The sequence below is a fragment of the Durio zibethinus genome, chromosome 24 (genome assembly GCF_047325235.1).
Source record: "Durio zibethinus cultivar Kanyao isolate XHJ-2024 chromosome 24, ASM4732523v1, whole genome shotgun sequence".
In the NCBI taxonomy this organism is placed as follows: domain Eukaryota; kingdom Viridiplantae; phylum Streptophyta; class Magnoliopsida; order Malvales; family Malvaceae; genus Durio; species Durio zibethinus.
Window position 1 is genome coordinate 972,663 of NC_143185.1, and position 17,918 is coordinate 990,580.

The window sequence follows — 17,918 nt, forward strand, 5'->3', positions numbered from 1 at the left end:
TGATAAACATTTTGATTGTTTCATATATATTTCTTTTTCTATTTCACCATTTAAAAATGTTGTCTTTACATCCATTTGATGTATAATCAAATTATAAATTGAGACAAGTGAAATTAAAAGCCTAATTGTAGCAATTCTAGCTATTAGAGTATAAGTATCAAAATAATCTATCCCTTGCTTTTTTGTAAAGCCCTTGGCTACCAATCTTGCTTTAAATTTATCTATGGTTCCATCCACCTTCATTTTCTTTAAGAAAATCCATTTATAGCCTATTGGATTAGAACTTGGTGGAAGGTCAACCAAAATCCAAATTTTATTTCCCATTAATGAGTCCATTTCATCATTTATTACTTTTCTCCAAAAAGCAAAAACTTGAAACTTTATTACCTCTTCATAAGTAATAAGATTAGACTCCGCATTAAAACAATAAAGAATTTTATTGTTTATGCTTTCACCAGTCCCTTCCACAAAAAGCAAAAAGAAATTTGGTCAAAAATCTTTAGTTTTTCTAACTTTTTTGCTTGTCCATATTTTTTACAAGATTCATTACTGATTTTGGTTTGTTCCAATAGATTTGGAATTTTTTTTCCACTAGTATGATGCATTGCTTATAGTTGTCTTGAGATAGATTTAAATCTGTTTTCATCAAAAATTGCATCTGTTAATTCAATATTGAATATAATAACCATGAACCTGTATGTTTTACTATTTTGTGTATATTCTATAAATATGCATTATATTCCTCTTTCACCTAACTTTTTTTTTTTAGTTTTGAAATTTTAACTACAGCTTTACATTGTCAAACCTTTAAATAATTAAGATTTAGTTTTCTTTTCTTCTATTGCTCATATAGGGTTATTTTTGTTTTTTTATTTTTATTTTTTGTTAAGAATTCTATTTAGCATATGACAAGCTGTTAATAAAACTTCACCCCAAAATCTTTATTCAAGACCAGAATATGATAGCATTACATTTACCATTTCTGTTAAGACCATATTCTTCCTTTTAACTATACCATTTTGTTATGGTGTATAAGGAGTAATAACTTTGTGGATTATTCTAGTGGATTCAAAGTTATTTAGATTATAATATTCTCCACCCCTTATCCGACCTTAAACACTTGATAAAAGATTCACATTAAAGTTCAACTTTAGATTTATATATTTTAAACTTATCAAGTACTTCATTTTTGAAATATAATAGATAAACATAAAATATCTAGTATAATCTTCCGTAAATGTGACAAAATATTTCTTGTCAGATAATGTAGGAGTGTTATGTATATCACAAACATTATTATGAATTAACTCAAGTAACTTTGTATTTTTTTTTACCTTAGAAAAAATATTTTCGATAATCTTAGTTAACATGCATGTATTACATTTATTAATGTCTTGACTAAATTCAAGAATTAACAGAAACTTACTCATATCATATAATTTTTAATAATTTAAATAACCTAATCTATAATATCATAAATATGAAGACTCAACCATGTAAGTAGAAACAAAATTCTTATTTTTATTGATAATATTGAGTTTAAACATTCCCTCATACATATAACCTTTCCCAATAACAATTTCTCCCTTAGACAAAATAAATTTATCTACCTCAAATACAAGTTTAAAACCAAACTTGTTCAACAGACTTTCAAACACTAAATTCTTCCTAACTTTTAGTACATAATAAACATCATTCAAAGTTAGAATTTTTTCAAAAGTAAATTCAAGGTCAACAGTCCATTTACCTTTGATTGTTGCTGTAAAAGAATTTTTCATATAAAGGACATAGTCATATTCACTTGGTTTGAATGTTGTGAACATGCTTTTGTCCTTACACACATGTTTTGTTGCTTAAAAATCAAACCACCAAGATTCATCATTTTCAAGCATGTTGATCTCGAAAATCATGACAACAAATTTTTTAGAAGTATCCCCTTTTGAAAAATTATTTTTCTTCTATAATAACCGACATTCTTTTCTAAAATGTCCTGACTTACCACAATAATAACATGAGCTTTTCTTATTCTTCTTAAATTTAGGCATATTAGCAATCTACTTGAACTTGAACTTTTTTTGTTAAGCCTTTTAGTCTGTCTTTTTTTTAAAACATGAATTTTGGCATCACTAGAATCGAAATTCTATTCTTGCTTTTTGTATTTCTCTTTAATTCAAAGATGATTAACCAAAGCCTCAAGAGTGATTTTCTCTTTTAAAGTCCTTCCATGATGGAAGAAGTTTGTCTATTATAGAGGACACAATAATTGTTTCATCCATACTCATATTATATTGTTTAAACTGATTAAGCATTCATTTAATTGCACACAGTTGTCCAATTACAAAACGTCCATCAACCATATGATAATTATTGAAATGACTAACAAGAAATTTTTTACTTATTGCATCCTCGTTCATATATCTGATCTCCAATTTATCCCATAACTCTTTTATAGTAGTCTCGTTTTGGTATGTATCAAACAGGCTATAAGACAGACCATTCAAAATATAATCTTTACATATATAGTTTGCATTATCTCATTTTTGCCTCTCTCTTGTTGCAACAACAAATTCTTTTGTTTTATTTTCTTCTAGCCTGAGAATTGTCAGAACATATACAACTTTCAAACTTGAAAGCAGAAAATGCATCTTCTTCTACCATTTTCAAAAATTGTCACCATCAAAATGATCCAATTTGACAAAACTAGAAGCCAATTCTCTAAGCGCTACTTCAATAGCCATTGTTAAACCGAATAAAACCTTAATATTGTTTGAGCAAACATTGAAAATCTAGAATTGCTATTTTTAATAAATATGAAATTTTGAGGAAATACTCTAAGGCGTGTAATGATTACACTTTCCTTTAAGGTTTTATTTGTCCTCACCATATTATTTACCCAATAAATGTGTAAAAAGATTGTAGGCAATAAATCTAGATGATATAATGAAGTCTAATGACTGACTGTGTTTTGCACTAACAAAATTAATCAACCGAGCAATCACCTGCATATCACAAGATCATTGAACATCTATAAATGTTTTTTACAGCAAAACTTTTATAAAAGAAATCTAGAGTTTGAAGAAAGAGGAAGAGTTTCAAGAATTGTTTTTGTGTGTTTTCAAAAAACCATAGGAACATTTTATAAACAGATAAATGTCTTTTCCTATAAACATGACTGTCTATTTTTTATAGACAATAACTATCTATTTTTGAACAATTGAAATTGTTCATTTTGAACAGTTGAAACTGTTCATTTTGAACAAACTTATTTGTTTGTTTTGAATAGACTTAACTCTCTGTTTTTTTTTTTTTTCCAATGTGGGATTATTTTTTATATTTTATTTTAAAAATTTCTAATAGATTGATAAATTGAGCTTCTCAAGCTTGAACTCGATTTGATAATAACCGAGTCGAGTTTTATTATAGTCAAACCCAAATAATTTGTGAGTATTAATGTATTATTTATACCTCCTAAGCTAAATGGATTCAATGACAAAGACATTTAACTTCCACACAGTGGCACTTTTTTTTTAAACATCCATTGTGATATATAACCGCAATTGATCAATAATATCAGAGTAAAAGGAATCGGTAGAGAGGATATTGAAGAGTTGCCTACAGCATCCATTCACACAAGGCACCAGGAAAAAAATGGGAAATAGTAGGCAAAGATGTTACCGATACGGTTAAAGTGGCCTTTTTCAGAAGGAAAAATCCCTCGAGGCATTAATAAAACCTTCGTTACTCTTCCCCCAAAAATTTCCAACTAGCTACCCATAATGATATTTACAAAGTAATTACCAAAATCTTGGTCGAAAGAATCAAGAAGATACTCCTAACTACCACGTCTCCAACACAGAGCAGCTTCGTGCCAGGAAGACACATTGTTGACGATATCACCATTAGCCAAGAGATGATGCCATTCCCTCGAGAGAAGAAAGGGCAAAAGGCAGGAAAATTGATCTAAAGAAGGCCTTCGACAAAATGAACTTGTATTTTCTGAAGGAAACTCTATGCGAGATTGGCTTTAACAGTACCTTACTGTCCCCCCATTCAGAGCTGCATCTCATCTGCCTCTATAGGAGGACCACCATCTCTCACAATCGGTTTATCTGGTGTTAGTTTCCAAAACCACGACAGGTTAATGGGGTCAATGAGGCCTTACCTCTACTGTTATTTTCTCTACCAATTCTGCCTACCAGTGTTCCCTCCGTGAGCCGAGCAACCTCTCATCTTGTGCTAAACTCAGCTGTAACGTACTTCTCAATAATTGGTGATTCGGTGCTAATAAGTATATCATCTACGGCAAGATCCTCAATCAACACCAGAGTAGTTGTCAATCACCAGATGCTAGTATGTTTAACATCTGTATCTCTGGTTATTCATTCGTGACTATAGACGCAACAACTCCAACTAATTCAGTCTCTAGCTGTGTTTCTTTAAATAGAATCATGTGTCAGAATCATTCAATTTCAGTTGCATGTAGAAGCAAAATAATTAACAGATAAATAAATGACACTCAAGAATGATGACCCTGGCAAATGACCTTAAAAGTTCTCCTTTCCCAACACTTCTCTCTGTATCAGTTTTCTCAGCTTTTGAAATGTCTTAATACACTTAGTCAAATAGCCTGTACATCCTACACAAGTTTGGATATTACATCAAAGTCACAAGCATTAAGATTTCCAAGCAAAGTGCCTACTTTACACATGCATCTACTTTTCCATTTCTTTCATTTATTACATCTTTAATAAATCAATAAAGCAAGCTAAAAGAAGCCTTGAAATGAAACATTTATTAGAAGCTTATGGAAGAAAAGGAGTTTGTTTCGTTCTCCGTAAAGCAAACCCACTGACATTTACGTACCTTACCTCCCCTTTAAACTCAATCTCTTTCTCACTAAGTTTTGCATCATTTCTCTCCTTGGCCAGCAAGAAAACTAGTTCCATTCCCAGCCCCTACATACGCCTCTTTTTCCGATTTGTATTGGAAGAGAAGTTCTCAAACATTCAAAATCGTCTCTTCGAGAGTGAATTAGAGAAAGAAATAGTGAAATGAGTGCAGATTGGGGACCGGTCATTATTGCGGTGGGTTTGTTCATCCTTTTGTCGCCAGGGTTACTGTTCCAGTTGCCATCAAGGATTAGAGTGATAGAGTTTGGTAACATGTGCACAAGTGGGATAGCCATCCTGGTTCATGCCGTAATTTACTTCTGCATAATTACTATCTTGATCATCGCAATTGGGGTTCACATACATGTTAAATAATCCAAACTCTCAAGAAAAGGGTAGCTCTTTTTTTTTTTTTTCCCTTTGTCTCTTTAATTTGTTTTCCTTAGATGGAGCTCATGTTCTACCTTCTTTCTTGTTGTCAATCTAATGTCCATTATGTCTTGGGAACTTTTCCTATTATATTCTATTCCTATGAGATTCTTTACGGATTCTAGCCAAATGAAAGCTCAACATTATTTATTTGCAAATTACCAGACAAAAAAAGGGGCGAGTGCCCTTTAGATTGCCTTTGACAGTGTCGGCAAAGACCATGGAAAAAAAAGAATAGAGTCAGAAGTCAGACCCCCTTGCCTTACGGCCCCCATGTTTCTTCTTATAGTTGCTGATAGTTTTCCAAATAATAGAACAGATCTATATTCCAGGATCCAAGCCTAAATAGCTAAGCATAACATGATAAAGCACCCAGCAAAAGTTTCAAAGGCAGTAGCAACAGTGACAAATTTCAAATGACAAATCGCCTGCGTTTAATTAATTCAGATGATCAAGGTTTAGAAATTGGACAAAGATAATTATGTTCCGATCTTAAAGCCCTTCTCTTGAAAGAGAGGAAAAGAGAAATATTTCCTACTGAAAAAAAAAAATTAGCAAATAAATATCTGTGCCACAAATTTCATTGGTTCAAAACTGAAACAAGCTAATACAAAGATTAACCAAGTAAAACCCAGCACAGATCTTGAATATAAAGACCGACAACACAACTCTCACCGGCAGGGAGATGCCACCAAGCTCTCAGCCAGTGTAGATATGGAGGTGGGCAGCTAGGATCAAAACAGCATAGATGGCAAAGAAAAGAAGAGTGTGGATAGTAATGGCCTTGCCATTAGTCTTCATGCTCCCAAACTCCAGCTGCTTGCTGTTTCCTGGAAATGAAAACAAAAGTCCTGGTGATAGCAACACAAATAGCACGACCCCGATAACTACAGGAGCCCAGTCTGCCATTAAAAGAAAGTTCCTTGACTAAAACTAAACTAGAACTGAAGAGCTTCAGGAATCAGTTATAAAAGTTCCTCTATTTTTTCCCAGTGGAGGAAAGTAAAATTACTAGATTGCTTCTGGATGGATTAAGGGGACTTAAGGTTCAAAGAGACGATTAGTGGAACCATTTGTCAGCTATGCCTTTGGGGCCTGGCTTTGTCTGAGATAGGTGCTTACTACTTGTATCATGTGTCGAGACTTAAGCTTCGATTTGTGCGGTTCTAAAATCCAGACATCCACTCATTTGACGTCTCAGATCAGTCACTCATTTGACGTCTCAGATCAGTCACTCATTTGATGTCTCAGATCAGTCTATCTGTTACGGTTTACATCCTTATGAGGTATTGTACGCTCTGATCCCCTGATCTCGTGATTTTGTCTCTCTTTTTATATTCGATGTGAGATTCAGAGGCCTTTCTAAATCATTACCATTTGCACAACTTTCTTTTAGAGTTAAACCATTGCCTTCACTATTATCTCCACCTTCAACACAAATGTAATCACAAATGCAATTATAAATATAATTATCATTGTAATTATCACTACCACTTAAAATGAAACTATCAATACAGGTTTGAGAACGAAGATAAAAGTTAATACAATTCTTTCGATGTGAGATTCAGGACTCTTCTTTATGTCCGTCATATTTTTTTCCACCCAACCTCAATGGCGCCCTCGTCATAGTGATCTTTTATCAAAGAATCACTCTGGTTATCAAATGATTGAACAACCGAGACTAATTTACTTACGATACTTAGTTGACATTCATAAAAAGTATCTAATGAATTATGAGTTCAATACATCCTCTTTAGCATAAGGGCGGATATTTCTTGCTCATTATCAAACAATCACTTATTCACAAACTTCGTGTGGGGTTAATAGTTTTCATTTCCCGTCTCATGAAAAAGAAGTATAAATATCTTCATATACTAGACACTCGGTAATGAGTACCGCATCTTCAAAATTGTAACCTTCCCATGGCATATAAGCTACTAATACGTTTTTGCCCAAAGCGAGTTCGCCACCAATCGTAGCCGTACCATCCGTTAAAATCTATCCCCTTTTTAATGCATTTACCCCTTTGAACCTGAGCAATTTGATGCATACAAGTATTTTTGTTAGAACGTTGATACATAACTAATGGAATGCTTACAGTATCCCCATTACCCGATAAAATAATCTTGTCAGTATTGGTAGAAATGATCTTTCTCTCTTGATCGACGAACGGTATAGAGTTGGTTCTGATACCACTTATCACGTGTCGAGACTTAAGCTCTGATCCATGCAACTCTAAGACCTGAGCATCCACTCATCCAGCTAATCCAGGATCCGGACATCCACTCATCCAGCATCTTAGATCAGTTTACCTATCACAGTTCATACCTTTATGAAGTACTGTCCACTCTGACCCCCCTGACTTAATTATTTTATCTTACAAAAGATGACTCGTAAAAAAAAAGTGATGTAAACTTTTTTATACCTTAATGATCCTTGTTTTATGTTTGATGTGAGATTCAAGACTTTGATTTTGGTTTGTAACACTTGCTCCTTCCTCCATGTGAATCGAATTCTAGCCATTAGATTAAGTGTCAAAATTTCATTAGTTAGAGGCAGTTTAGGATTAGGGGTAATAAAAGCTTGCATGTACTCAGCATATGCCCTTCGATATTGGTTTTATTACCATCACTGTCCAAATTAATAAGGAATAGTTCTATAAGAACTGTTAAACTATAGCCCACTTTCAAGGATGAATTTAAAACGACAATGGACCATGTGTAATTACTGTTAACTATCTCCTAAAATCAGATCTATATGTACTTGTCAATTGCACTTGGAATTTTGTTTCTTTAGAAAGATGAAACATTGTAATTAAATTGTTTTTGTTTTTGTTATTTTAATGATACTTGCAACCGTTTCATTCTACTGAATTTGACCATTCTGAAGATAGTGACCAGAATGAGAACCTTTTGAAATATAGGAGCCCCATAACATAAATAAAACATGTTGGAGATTACTAATTTTCAGAAGATTTTTAATTTCAATGTTTTTGAAATATCATAAGGGAGTAACAGAGTAGGTAGTTTCTTGCCAAAGCCATTAGTTGTCTCAAATTTTAATAATGGCACGAAAAGGAAGAAGATAAAAAGAAGCAATGAAAAAGTAGTTTTAAAATCATGCCAGATGATGCACCCTCTGCCTCTCAGGCCATTTCTTTGATTGATTGGCTAATCCTGGCTCTATCATCTTTTATAAAAGCTTGTAATATTATCAAAATCTAGTCCTTAAATGTGTGGTGATGAAGCATCAAGCACCAACGGGTAGCTGATACATGGTACTGCAACTGATTGTAGTGGGATTGACATCAGCAGAAGATTATGCCTTGCCTTATCCAACAAAAGCAAGAGAAATAAAAGATCAAAAGTAGAAAGTGGGATACCTGCGAGTTCTTTTTTTTAGCTTTATGGGATTCCTATTCGTTACATAATTGACTTGAACACCACAATAAAAGCATCCAAAGCCTTTTTTTTTTTTTTTACTGCTTGTTTGATTTTTCCGTTTTTCTATCGACTCTAGAGGAGGTTTGAGTCTCAAGGAGCTGCGAATACAGAAGGTTAACATTTTTTGAAGGCCTATAGAATGAATGATTGAGTTGCTCCCCTCATAGATGTACCGCTGTTTGCATTTCTGTCACCATTGTTAGTCCTGAAACTGCAAATCCCTGGGAAGAATCAATCCATTGATTTTATGAACATAATTGATTATCCACCTGAAGGCCAAATATCATTATTTGTTAGCTTCCACCATAAATGAATCATACACTAACAAGTTTATGCAAATTGGATAGCCTAGAAATCTGTCCAGTCCAATATGTGCTTAATGACAAACGATTAAGCTCACTTTAGGAAATGTTTGTTTAATCTTAAAGAATCTTAGTAATTAGAGGGAAATGTCCTGTTTTGAGCAAAATAATCATGTGAACAAGGTGTGGCCCAGAAAAAATCATGTCAACAAGGAAAGAAAGCTATATAAACCCACCGCTTTCGTTGTCCTCTCTTATGTCAAATCAGCTGAATATAAAGGAGAAAAGAAAAAGAAATTCAAACGCTCCTGCCCCACCTCTCAAGCCATTAGCCAGATGATTCTTGAATGTTCATCCAGTTAATAAGTTAGCCGTATGTTAGTTTGGTAGCCATAGGATTAAATAAAGCTAAAAAAAGCAAACCAGAAGAAACCTTAATAAAGAAGTTTGGATCAGGTAAACATTAGTAAGACAGAAGTAGTAGATCCACAAACCAGAATCAAACATTTATTATCAATTTTGCATGATTAATCTGAAGTACAAAATCAAATGAAAAACAAAAATATATATGTAGTAACTTTGGTTCAAAAAAGACGCGACGAAAATGACAGAAACTGAATTACATACAAAACCATAAATCTAAAATAGATGGGTGCTTTGTTTTTGTCATCTATGAGCCAACATACATGTGCACACCCACAGCTAAGAGGAAGATACAGATAAGTGCAAAGTAAATTATGGAATGCACCAGGATGGATAGCCCACTGGTCTGAAAGTTGCCAAACTCTATGCAGCGGGATTTTCCTGGAATCTGAATCAGCAGCCCCGGTGTTAGCAGTATGAAAAGCACCACTGCCACGAAAACAGGCCCCCAATCAGTCATCTTTCCTCTCCCCTTCTTTTTCGTTCCCTAATCACTTGGTTGTAATCTGATCTATAATGAATATACGGAGAGGAGATGGAAATGATAAAACGAAAAAGATGGGGTGTTGCTTTAGGCAGAAGAGACAAAGGGTTCGATGACTAGGAAAATTGAAGATTAGCGAATCAAGCTATTCGGATTCACATTTTTCTCCACTGACGATTATTACATGCACTTTTTTCGAAAGGAAACTTCGCTATAACACTCAATGAGGTAGGACAAATTGTGCATTGGTTGTCCTTTCTGATCAAATTTGATGTGCCCCAATAACCAATCCCAACGGGAAACTTTATCCATACGAGTGAGAATCTTACAGTTTTCAGTTTTGTCGCAAGAAGGTACTTGTCCATTAAACAAAAGGGCTCGCTTCGGCTAAAAGTATTGGCTTTTGACCCAGAAAACCAAACCTTGAAATAGCCCACTAATGTATTGGGTGAGGGGCTGAGGCTGAGCTAAACTCTGGTCCATGAAAGAATGGGCTCATTCAGATAAAAGACGGGCTTATGATCCACAAAACGAAAAGTTGAAACGTCGACAGCAGGGTTCGAACCTGCGCGGGCGAAGCCCAACAGATTTCAAGTCTGCCTCCTTAACCACTAGGGAAGGCAAAAAAATCCGGACCCGACGGGTTCCGGTCCGACCCGATTTTTTAGGGTCGGTTTTTTCTTTTGAAAATCGGGGGTCGGGTCGGGGTCGGGTCGGGTAGGATGAAGACAAAGTCGGGGTCGGGTCGGGGTCGGGTTTTAGGCAAACCCGACCCTACCCGACCCGATATATATATAAATAATTTTTTTAATTAATTTTTTAATTTTTTAATTATATATATTTATATAATGATATTTTTAAATATTTTATATTTAAAAATTAATATTTTATATTTAAAAAAATAATATTTTATTAATTTCGGTTCGGGTCGGGTACGGGTACGGGTTATATAAGGTCGGGTCGGGTCGGGTTCGGGTATGAAAAAACAAAAAAATTTTCGGGTAGGGTCGGGTTCGGGTTTTTTAAGCATTATGTCGGGTCGGGTTCGGGGCAAGCAAAACCCGCCCCGAACCCGACCCGATGCCAACCCTATTAACCACTCGGACATATCGACAATCGTGGATATTAGCGGTTGTTTGCAATTTTTTATCTTTAACATCTGTTTCAGTCAAAAAAAATTTTTGAAAAATAATAATAAAGAACATATATATATATATATTTACAAGACGTGTCATTAACCTAAAATCAGTCGATTCGAGTTAGTACGGAAACCTATATAAATTATACTAACGCAATCAAACTTCTGGATGTAGAATGCCTGCTTGAAGCGTGAGGCCACTTACCTGGGACATCCAGACACAACCTTTGTCACTGTCTTTCAGGCACTGTAAACGGGTGTTTTGATTGAAACCAAGTCTTGTTTTGAGCTGTGATTTTCTGTAGTTGGGTGTCCGAGGAGGACCTACACAGTACTTATGATTTCCCGGAATAGGGTTTTCTGATTAGGACTTCATAGAAACTCTGTGTTTGCGTAAACCATCTGGCAGGTTATCTTTTACTATCTTCTCTCGAACAAACTTTCAATATTTTAGGTTGCTACGATCTTACAATTTACCTGTTATTTTCCTTTGTTATTTGTGGCTGGAAAAGGACTTTGAAGTTGAATTTGCATGTGGGTGGGTGTTGCCATCCTTGCCAATCTTATTTTTCTCAATCAATGGGCCTTCCTACCTGTTGTTTATAGATTTAATGGCTGTCGTTTTAATAGTGAACCAAACTCTAAATCTCTTTCTCTGGATGGAACTAAACATGAGATCTTATCCTCTGATTGGGGGTTTCACTTTTTATTGTAGAACATTTAAAATCTTTATTGTCTAATTTCCACCCAACAGTGGAAACTGAAGGGAGAGACATAAGAGAGTAGCTTGAACATGATATTTCATCCTTTGACATAACTGAGATTAAACAAGGGCAATGAAAGCAGCCTCTTTCCTACTCCCCGTGAACCAATGGGCCAGAAGAGGACAAGGTAGGTGATGGGGTTTGCATAATATTGTTTTTTAATCCAGTGATTGAGACCAGAGTGTCGAGTCACTTATAAGCCATAAGATTTGAGATCCATTCAACTTAGGTATTATATGCTTTAATTCGAATATTATAATTTTAACTCATCAAAGATATTTTATAAATTTAAATTTAAATTTTTATTTATATATTATAATAAATTTTTAAAATTTTTTAATATAAAAATACAATGTAACATATTTTTTTTTGTTAAAACTTGATATTCTTATTAAGCTCATACAAAATACATAAATTTATTGATATTATAATAGATTTTCAAAATTTTTCAATATGAAATTACAATATAACATATCTTTTTTTGTTAAAACTTCATATTTTTATTAAGCTCAATACAAAATACATAAATTTATTGATATTATAATAAATTTTTAAAATTTTTCAATATGAAATGACAATGTCATATTTTTTTTGTTAAAACTTGATATTCTTATTAAACTCAATACAAAATACATAAATTTATTGAATTACATTAAATATTAAATAAATATTAAGATTTTAAAAATAAGTCATATCATATAATATTTAACTCTTATCCAATTAATAATTATTTTATTATTATTTATGAAAATTTATACTTAATTTATAATATAATAATTATTTTAATACTAAAATTTTATAATTTTATCTCATAAAATATATTTTATAAATTTATATTTATATTATTTATATATTATAATAAATTCTCAAAATGTTTTGCCGGGAGATTAATGTTTCATGCACTCAAGCTTATCGATGTAAAAAGTCCGCCCTTTGCAAGGATTGGGGCCCACTTACTTAGACTCCCAGACGTCACCTTTGATGTTTTACTGCTGACGGCTCACAGGGACACTTAAACCATTTCATTTTTTTTAGGGTTTCGTGATAGAACACATCATTAATTTAAAACCAATTGGTTTAAGTAAATATATATCTCTTTTTCATGCATGAGTCCTAGCTATGGTTTTACAAATTCGCCATTCATAGATTGTTAAAATTAAACAACTCCAATCCAAGTTAGTTGGTGTCAGGGAACTTTGATTGAACACAAGCAATTAAAATATGAAAGAAAGGATAAGGTTCAGTGAATTTCCTGTCTTGCTGATTAAAGAATATGGATATTCATAGATTTGTAGAAGTTATAGTGAAAAGGATGTAATAGCATATATAATATAATGTTGATACAAAAGACAAGTAAATTTAATAATTCAATCATTTTGTGTAGTGTTCAAATCAAAGTTTATTTATCTCTCCCCCAATCCATTGTTTTCTCTTTGGCTTGCAAAATTCAATCCCCACTTGATTATGTAGTGAATTTTTGTAAGAGATACTCTTGGTTTTTTTTTTTTTTTTACCTTATTTAGGGAAATCTATTATTCTTAAGATAGTTTAATTATTAAAATTAATAGTTTGACGTTCTATTAATATATCATTTATCAATATATCACAAAGTTGATAATAAATCAAAAAAGGGATTTGAATGGAAAATTTTATAAACGCTCTCTTTGGAGAATCAAAATAACTTTGACAATTTCGGATATAAAAAATTTACTTAGCTGATGTAATACTTTCTTCGTATGTTCTTCTAGTAAATGAAAACAGGATTCCAAGGTTTAAAATTAACTAACAGAAAAAATACATCTTTTTCTCATAAAAAGACAGCAATTTTCATATGTCAACTGTCTTGAATTTGTGTCCATATGACAAAAAGGATTCACTTTCTATTTCATAAAAAAAAACTCTTTACTGAATGAAAGTTTGATTTGCAGGTCAATTATAGATGATTTATAGCTACAAATGCAGCAGTCAGTAATTTTCTATATAAATATTTTATTTGAATGAACGGTGAAATAAAATAAGAATCTGATAATAAAACAGTGATGGCCATCAAAGCATTAGTAAAAGATAATGACAAGAGAAAACTTAAAAAAAGATGCTATTATTGTGATTGTTTACTGTTGCATCCGTTAAGTTTTGTGGTTTTTTTTTTAATGCTTCTGACATTGAATTTTTAAGGAGAAAGAGAAAAGCAGTTACGTAGGAGCTGACCTCAACCTTCAAATTTTCCAAATATGCCACGTGTCAAACACCCAAAACCTCAGAAGAACAGGAAAACCGAATACTAACTGCCAATAAAAGGAAAAAAAAAAAAACAGTTCCTAACGTTTGCGGTTGTCTCCGAAAAGATGTTATGGTAACAATGAGGCATCAAATCAATATCAATTATTTTCATGTTGGACTTCACCACAGTGGCTTGTCCTGTAAATATCTAGAACAAGATTCCGAAATTCACGGGATTAAAGAAAAAAATAAAGCAAAAGCCAGCACCAGCCGCCGGCCGAAGTTAAATATATACCTCCATGACCGGTGGCCCAATAGAACACCACATCCACATCATTATCCTCGACCTTTCTCTTTGTTTTTTGCATATAAATTGTTTAACCCACAAAGTTTTCGCCTTTAAAAAAGATATGTTTTTTGATCTTTTGGCTAAAAACACATATTTTAAAGATTGGATTGAAGAACAGAAGCCAAAAGCTCACAGTCAAGAATACTCTCTTCGTTTTTGGTGTTTCCGAAGAATTGCATAATGGGCAGATCGAAAGAAAAGCTTCAGGCTTTTGTGAAAAATAGATGGCTAGTTTTTGTGGCTGCAATGTGGATACAATCTTGTGCTGGGGTTGGTTATATATTTGGTAGCATATCACCTGTGATAAAGAGTTCTTTGAATTATAATCAAAGGCAGCTTTCCAGGTTGGGTGTGGCTAAAGATCTTGGAGATAGCGTTGGGTTCTTAGCTGGGAGCTTGACTGAGATATTGCCTTTATGGGGTGCTTTGCTCGTTGGTGCTTTGCAGAATCTTATTGGTTATGGTTGGGTTTGGTTGATTGTTACTGGGAGAGCTCCAGTTTTGCCTTTGTGGGCCGTGAGTATCAGTTTAGAAGTTTTTTTTATTATTACTATTTTTATGAATGAGATAGCTGAAATCTGAAAATTTTTATTTTTCTGTTGATTGTTCTTGGTTGGAAGCCAATACTGTTATATTGCTTGATTTAATTCTATCAATTTGCAAGTCTTTTCCAGTTCTTTGTTCCCTTCTGTTTCCTTGGAAATGATGTGATCCTCTGCTTCTTCTTTTTGAGCATTTTGATTCATTTAGGCTTGTTTGTTGAGTCAGAATTTAAGATTTTCATTATTGAATTTTTATATGATTGGAGTATTAAACAGTATTAGAGGATAATCTTTTTGAAAATTATGATTAAAATAGTATGTCAAAGCAAGAAGCATAATTTATGGTAAAAGTTGAAGACTGCCATGTTCTTTTGAAGGAAGGACTGGAGATGATCTGATCCTGAATAAGAGGAGAAATTTTGTTAGATGGAATATCAATCTATTTTCTTTTATCAGGATTTGAGGTGGTAAATAAAGGAGATTGATTTATTCCATCCGTTATCATTTCAAATCAGTCCAAAATTTTTTCTATCTTCACAAAATGTTAGTATTACATAGCATCTCGTATCGGTTAGATTGTTAACCCGTCTCAGTATGCAGATGTGCGTCTTAATATTCGTGGGAAACAATGGTGAAACCTACTTCAACACAGCTGCTCTGGTTTCTTGTGTGCAAAACTTTCCCAAAAGTAGGGGTCCAGTGGTAGGAATACTCAAGGGCTTTGCTGGTTTGACCGGTGCAATTTTTACTCAGATATACACAATGATTAATTTCCCAGATCAAGCGTCTTTAATATTCATGGTTGCAGTTGGACCAGCAATGGTAGTTATTGCTCTAATGTTCATTATCAGACCTGTTGGAGGTCACAGACAAGTGCGTCCATCTGATGGTTTAAGTTCTACATTTATTTATAGTGTGTGCCTCCTATTGGCTGCTTACTTGATGGGAGTCATGCTTCTGGAAGATCTTGTTAGTGTGAGCCACACTTTAATTACAATTTTTACTGTGATTTTGCTTTTCCTGCTTGTCATTCCAATAGTTATTCCCATTGTATTGAGTTTCTGCGAAAAGCCTAGAGATCCAGCAGAAGAGGCCCTTGTATCAAAGCCTGAGCAACATGAAGCGGGAAAATCTGAACTGGACGCTCAAGAACATGAAGTAATATTGAGTGAGGTTGAAGATGAGAAACCTAAGGAAGTAGACCTGCTTCCAGCATCAGAAAGGCGAAAACGAATTGCTCAGTTGCAAGCGAAACTGTGCCATGCAGCTGCTAAAGGAGCAGTAAGGGTGAAGAGAAGGAGAGGTCCTCATAGGGGAGAGGACTTTACCTTGATGCAGGCTTTGATCACGGCAGACTTTTGGCTTATCTTTTTCTCTCTTCTATTAGGTTCAGGATCAGGGTTGACAGTGATAGATAACCTTGGTCAGATGAGCCAGTCTCTAGGGTATGATAATACTCATATATTTGTATCCATGTTTAGCATTTGGAACTTTCTTGGTCGTGTTGGTGGGGGTTACTTCTCTGAGATTATTGTGAGGTACAGACTGATATAATTTGCACCTGGATGCTGATAGCACCAGACTTTACTTTAATAGTGGTGTTGATTCATTTTTCTTACCTTTTTTCTGTGACATCACTGTATAGGGATCATGTTTATCCTAGGCATGTAGCCATTGCTGTGGCCCAGCTTGTTATGGCTGTTGGCCATGTCTTCTTTGCCGTGGGATGGCCTGGAGCAATTTATATTGGAACTTTGTTGATAGGGCTTGGCTATGGTGCCCACTGGGCAATTGTGCCAGCTGCCACCTCCGAGTTGTTTGGCTTGAAAAAGTTTGGGGCTCTATACAATTTCCTTACGCTGGCAAATCCTGCAGGTTCACTTATCTTCTCAGGTGTAATTGCTAGCAGTATTTATGACCGTGAAGCAGAGAAACAAGCTCATCAACATCATATCCAGCCACAGATTTCAGGCTCAATTTTCTCAGGGATGTTTGGCCAGGATGAACCGCTTAAGTGCAAAGGTTCTACATGCTTCTTTCTGACTTCCATGATTATGTCAGGATTTTGCGTCATTGCAGCTGTTTTAAGCATGATGCTTGTGCGCCGTACTAGGACTGTTTATGCCCACCTTTATGGAAAATCTCACACTTGATTTCAAGGATGAGAACTAGAGATCTAGGAGCGTCTTTCATGAATAATTCATCCATTTTATGGTGATGTTTATGAGCAAAAAGTGAGATTATAGGTGTTTTCCTTAAATTGATGAAATTGGTATTGCCATAAAGTTGGTGGAGCTGGGCATGTTCCAAATCCAAAACACATTTACATTTTATTTGTCAAAGATTCTGCTTTGAGTGTTGAAGTGGTGTACATTTTCTCACTTCTTATTTGAACTCAGTTTGATTTTGATGATGTAAGTTTTTCGACATTGTCCATTAGAGTTAACCTGGATTCTAGATTACACTTTCATCTCTTGATTATGGAGATTGTGCCTGCCCTGGTAATAGGTAAAAAAGCACTGTGGCTTTAAATCAAAGGGATGCATATGGATTCTTATACTTGAAAGCCGGTTGGTTATTCTCGGATGAGGACAGAGATGTGGAAATTTTTCCTGAATCAACAGGAAAATCCTAGCATCTGCCTTCAGACAACTTGACATATATTATCATCAGTTTGTGTGGGTCAATCTTTCCATTCCTTTGAGAGTCACCAATAAGCCCGCGGTAATTTCAGCTTCATTTGACCAGTAAGAGCTTAATGATGAAGATGGGCAATAGAATACAGCAAATGCTGTATTCTTGACCTTATTGATATTAAAATCTTATCTGCAGTTCGACATGGTATGTATGAAACACGCAACACTAGATACGATAAATGAAGGAACAACTGTGTAATGCATGCTGGTTTCACGTGGTTGACACGTACAAATTTGCA

The 17,918-nt window shown here is 34.2% G+C and overlaps 3 protein-coding genes across 3 annotated transcripts; 2 read left to right on the forward strand and 1 right to left on the reverse strand.

Annotated features, from left to right (window-relative positions):
* Positions 1–3,641: 3,641 nt before the first annotated feature.
* Positions 3,642–5,408, forward strand: LOC111316545 (uncharacterized). Its single transcript, XM_089753575.1, has one exon. It carries the CDS (start codon positions 5,052–5,054, stop codon positions 5,262–5,264), a length of 213 nt encoding a protein of 70 aa, XP_089609701.1. The 5' UTR covers positions 3,642–5,051; the 3' UTR covers positions 5,265–5,408.
* Positions 5,409–5,728: 320 nt separating this feature from the next.
* On the reverse strand, positions 5,729–10,273 carry LOC111316546 (uncharacterized). The gene is made up of 2 exons (XM_022918517.2): positions 9,746–10,273; positions 5,729–6,245 (listed from the first exon to the last, which is right to left on the reverse strand). Exons 1-2 carry the CDS (start codon positions 9,944–9,946, stop codon positions 6,018–6,020), a joined length of 429 nt encoding a protein of 142 aa, XP_022774252.1. The 5' UTR covers positions 9,947–10,273; the 3' UTR covers positions 5,729–6,017.
* A 3,924-nt stretch (positions 10,274–14,197) lies between these two features.
* LOC111315888 (protein NUCLEAR FUSION DEFECTIVE 4-like) lies at positions 14,198–17,445 on the forward strand. Its single transcript, XM_022917905.2, has 3 exons — positions 14,198–14,957; positions 15,584–16,521; positions 16,629–17,445. The coding sequence occupies exons 1-3, from the start codon at positions 14,622–14,624 to the stop codon at positions 17,134–17,136; spliced, it is 1,782 nt and encodes a 593-aa protein (XP_022773640.2). The 5' UTR covers positions 14,198–14,621; the 3' UTR covers positions 17,137–17,445.
* The last annotated feature ends 473 nt before the right edge of the window (positions 17,446–17,918 follow it).

Excerpts from the sequence above, each read along its gene's own strand:
- LOC111316546 (XM_022918517.2), bottom strand. The coding sequence starts at position 9,946 with ATGACTGATTGGGGGCCTGTTTTCGTGGCAGTGGTGCTTTTCATACTG. Across the intron at positions 6,246-9,745 it reads CTGTGGGTGTGCACATGTAT|TCAAGGAACTTTCTTTTAAT; the intron begins GTTGGCTCATAG and ends GTTTAGTTTTAG.
- LOC111315888 (XM_022917905.2), top strand. The coding sequence starts at position 14,622 with ATGGGCAGATCGAAAGAAAAGCTTCAGGCTTTTGTGAAAAATAGATGG. Across the intron at positions 14,958-15,583 it reads CAGTTTTGCCTTTGTGGGCC|ATGTGCGTCTTAATATTCGT; the intron begins GTGAGTATCAGT and ends CTCAGTATGCAG. Across the intron at positions 16,522-16,628 it reads TTCTCTGAGATTATTGTGAG|GGATCATGTTTATCCTAGGC; the intron begins GTACAGACTGAT and ends ATCACTGTATAG.
- LOC111316545 (XM_089753575.1), top strand. The coding sequence starts at position 5,052 with ATGAGTGCAGATTGGGGACCGGTCATTATTGCGGTGGGTTTGTTCATC.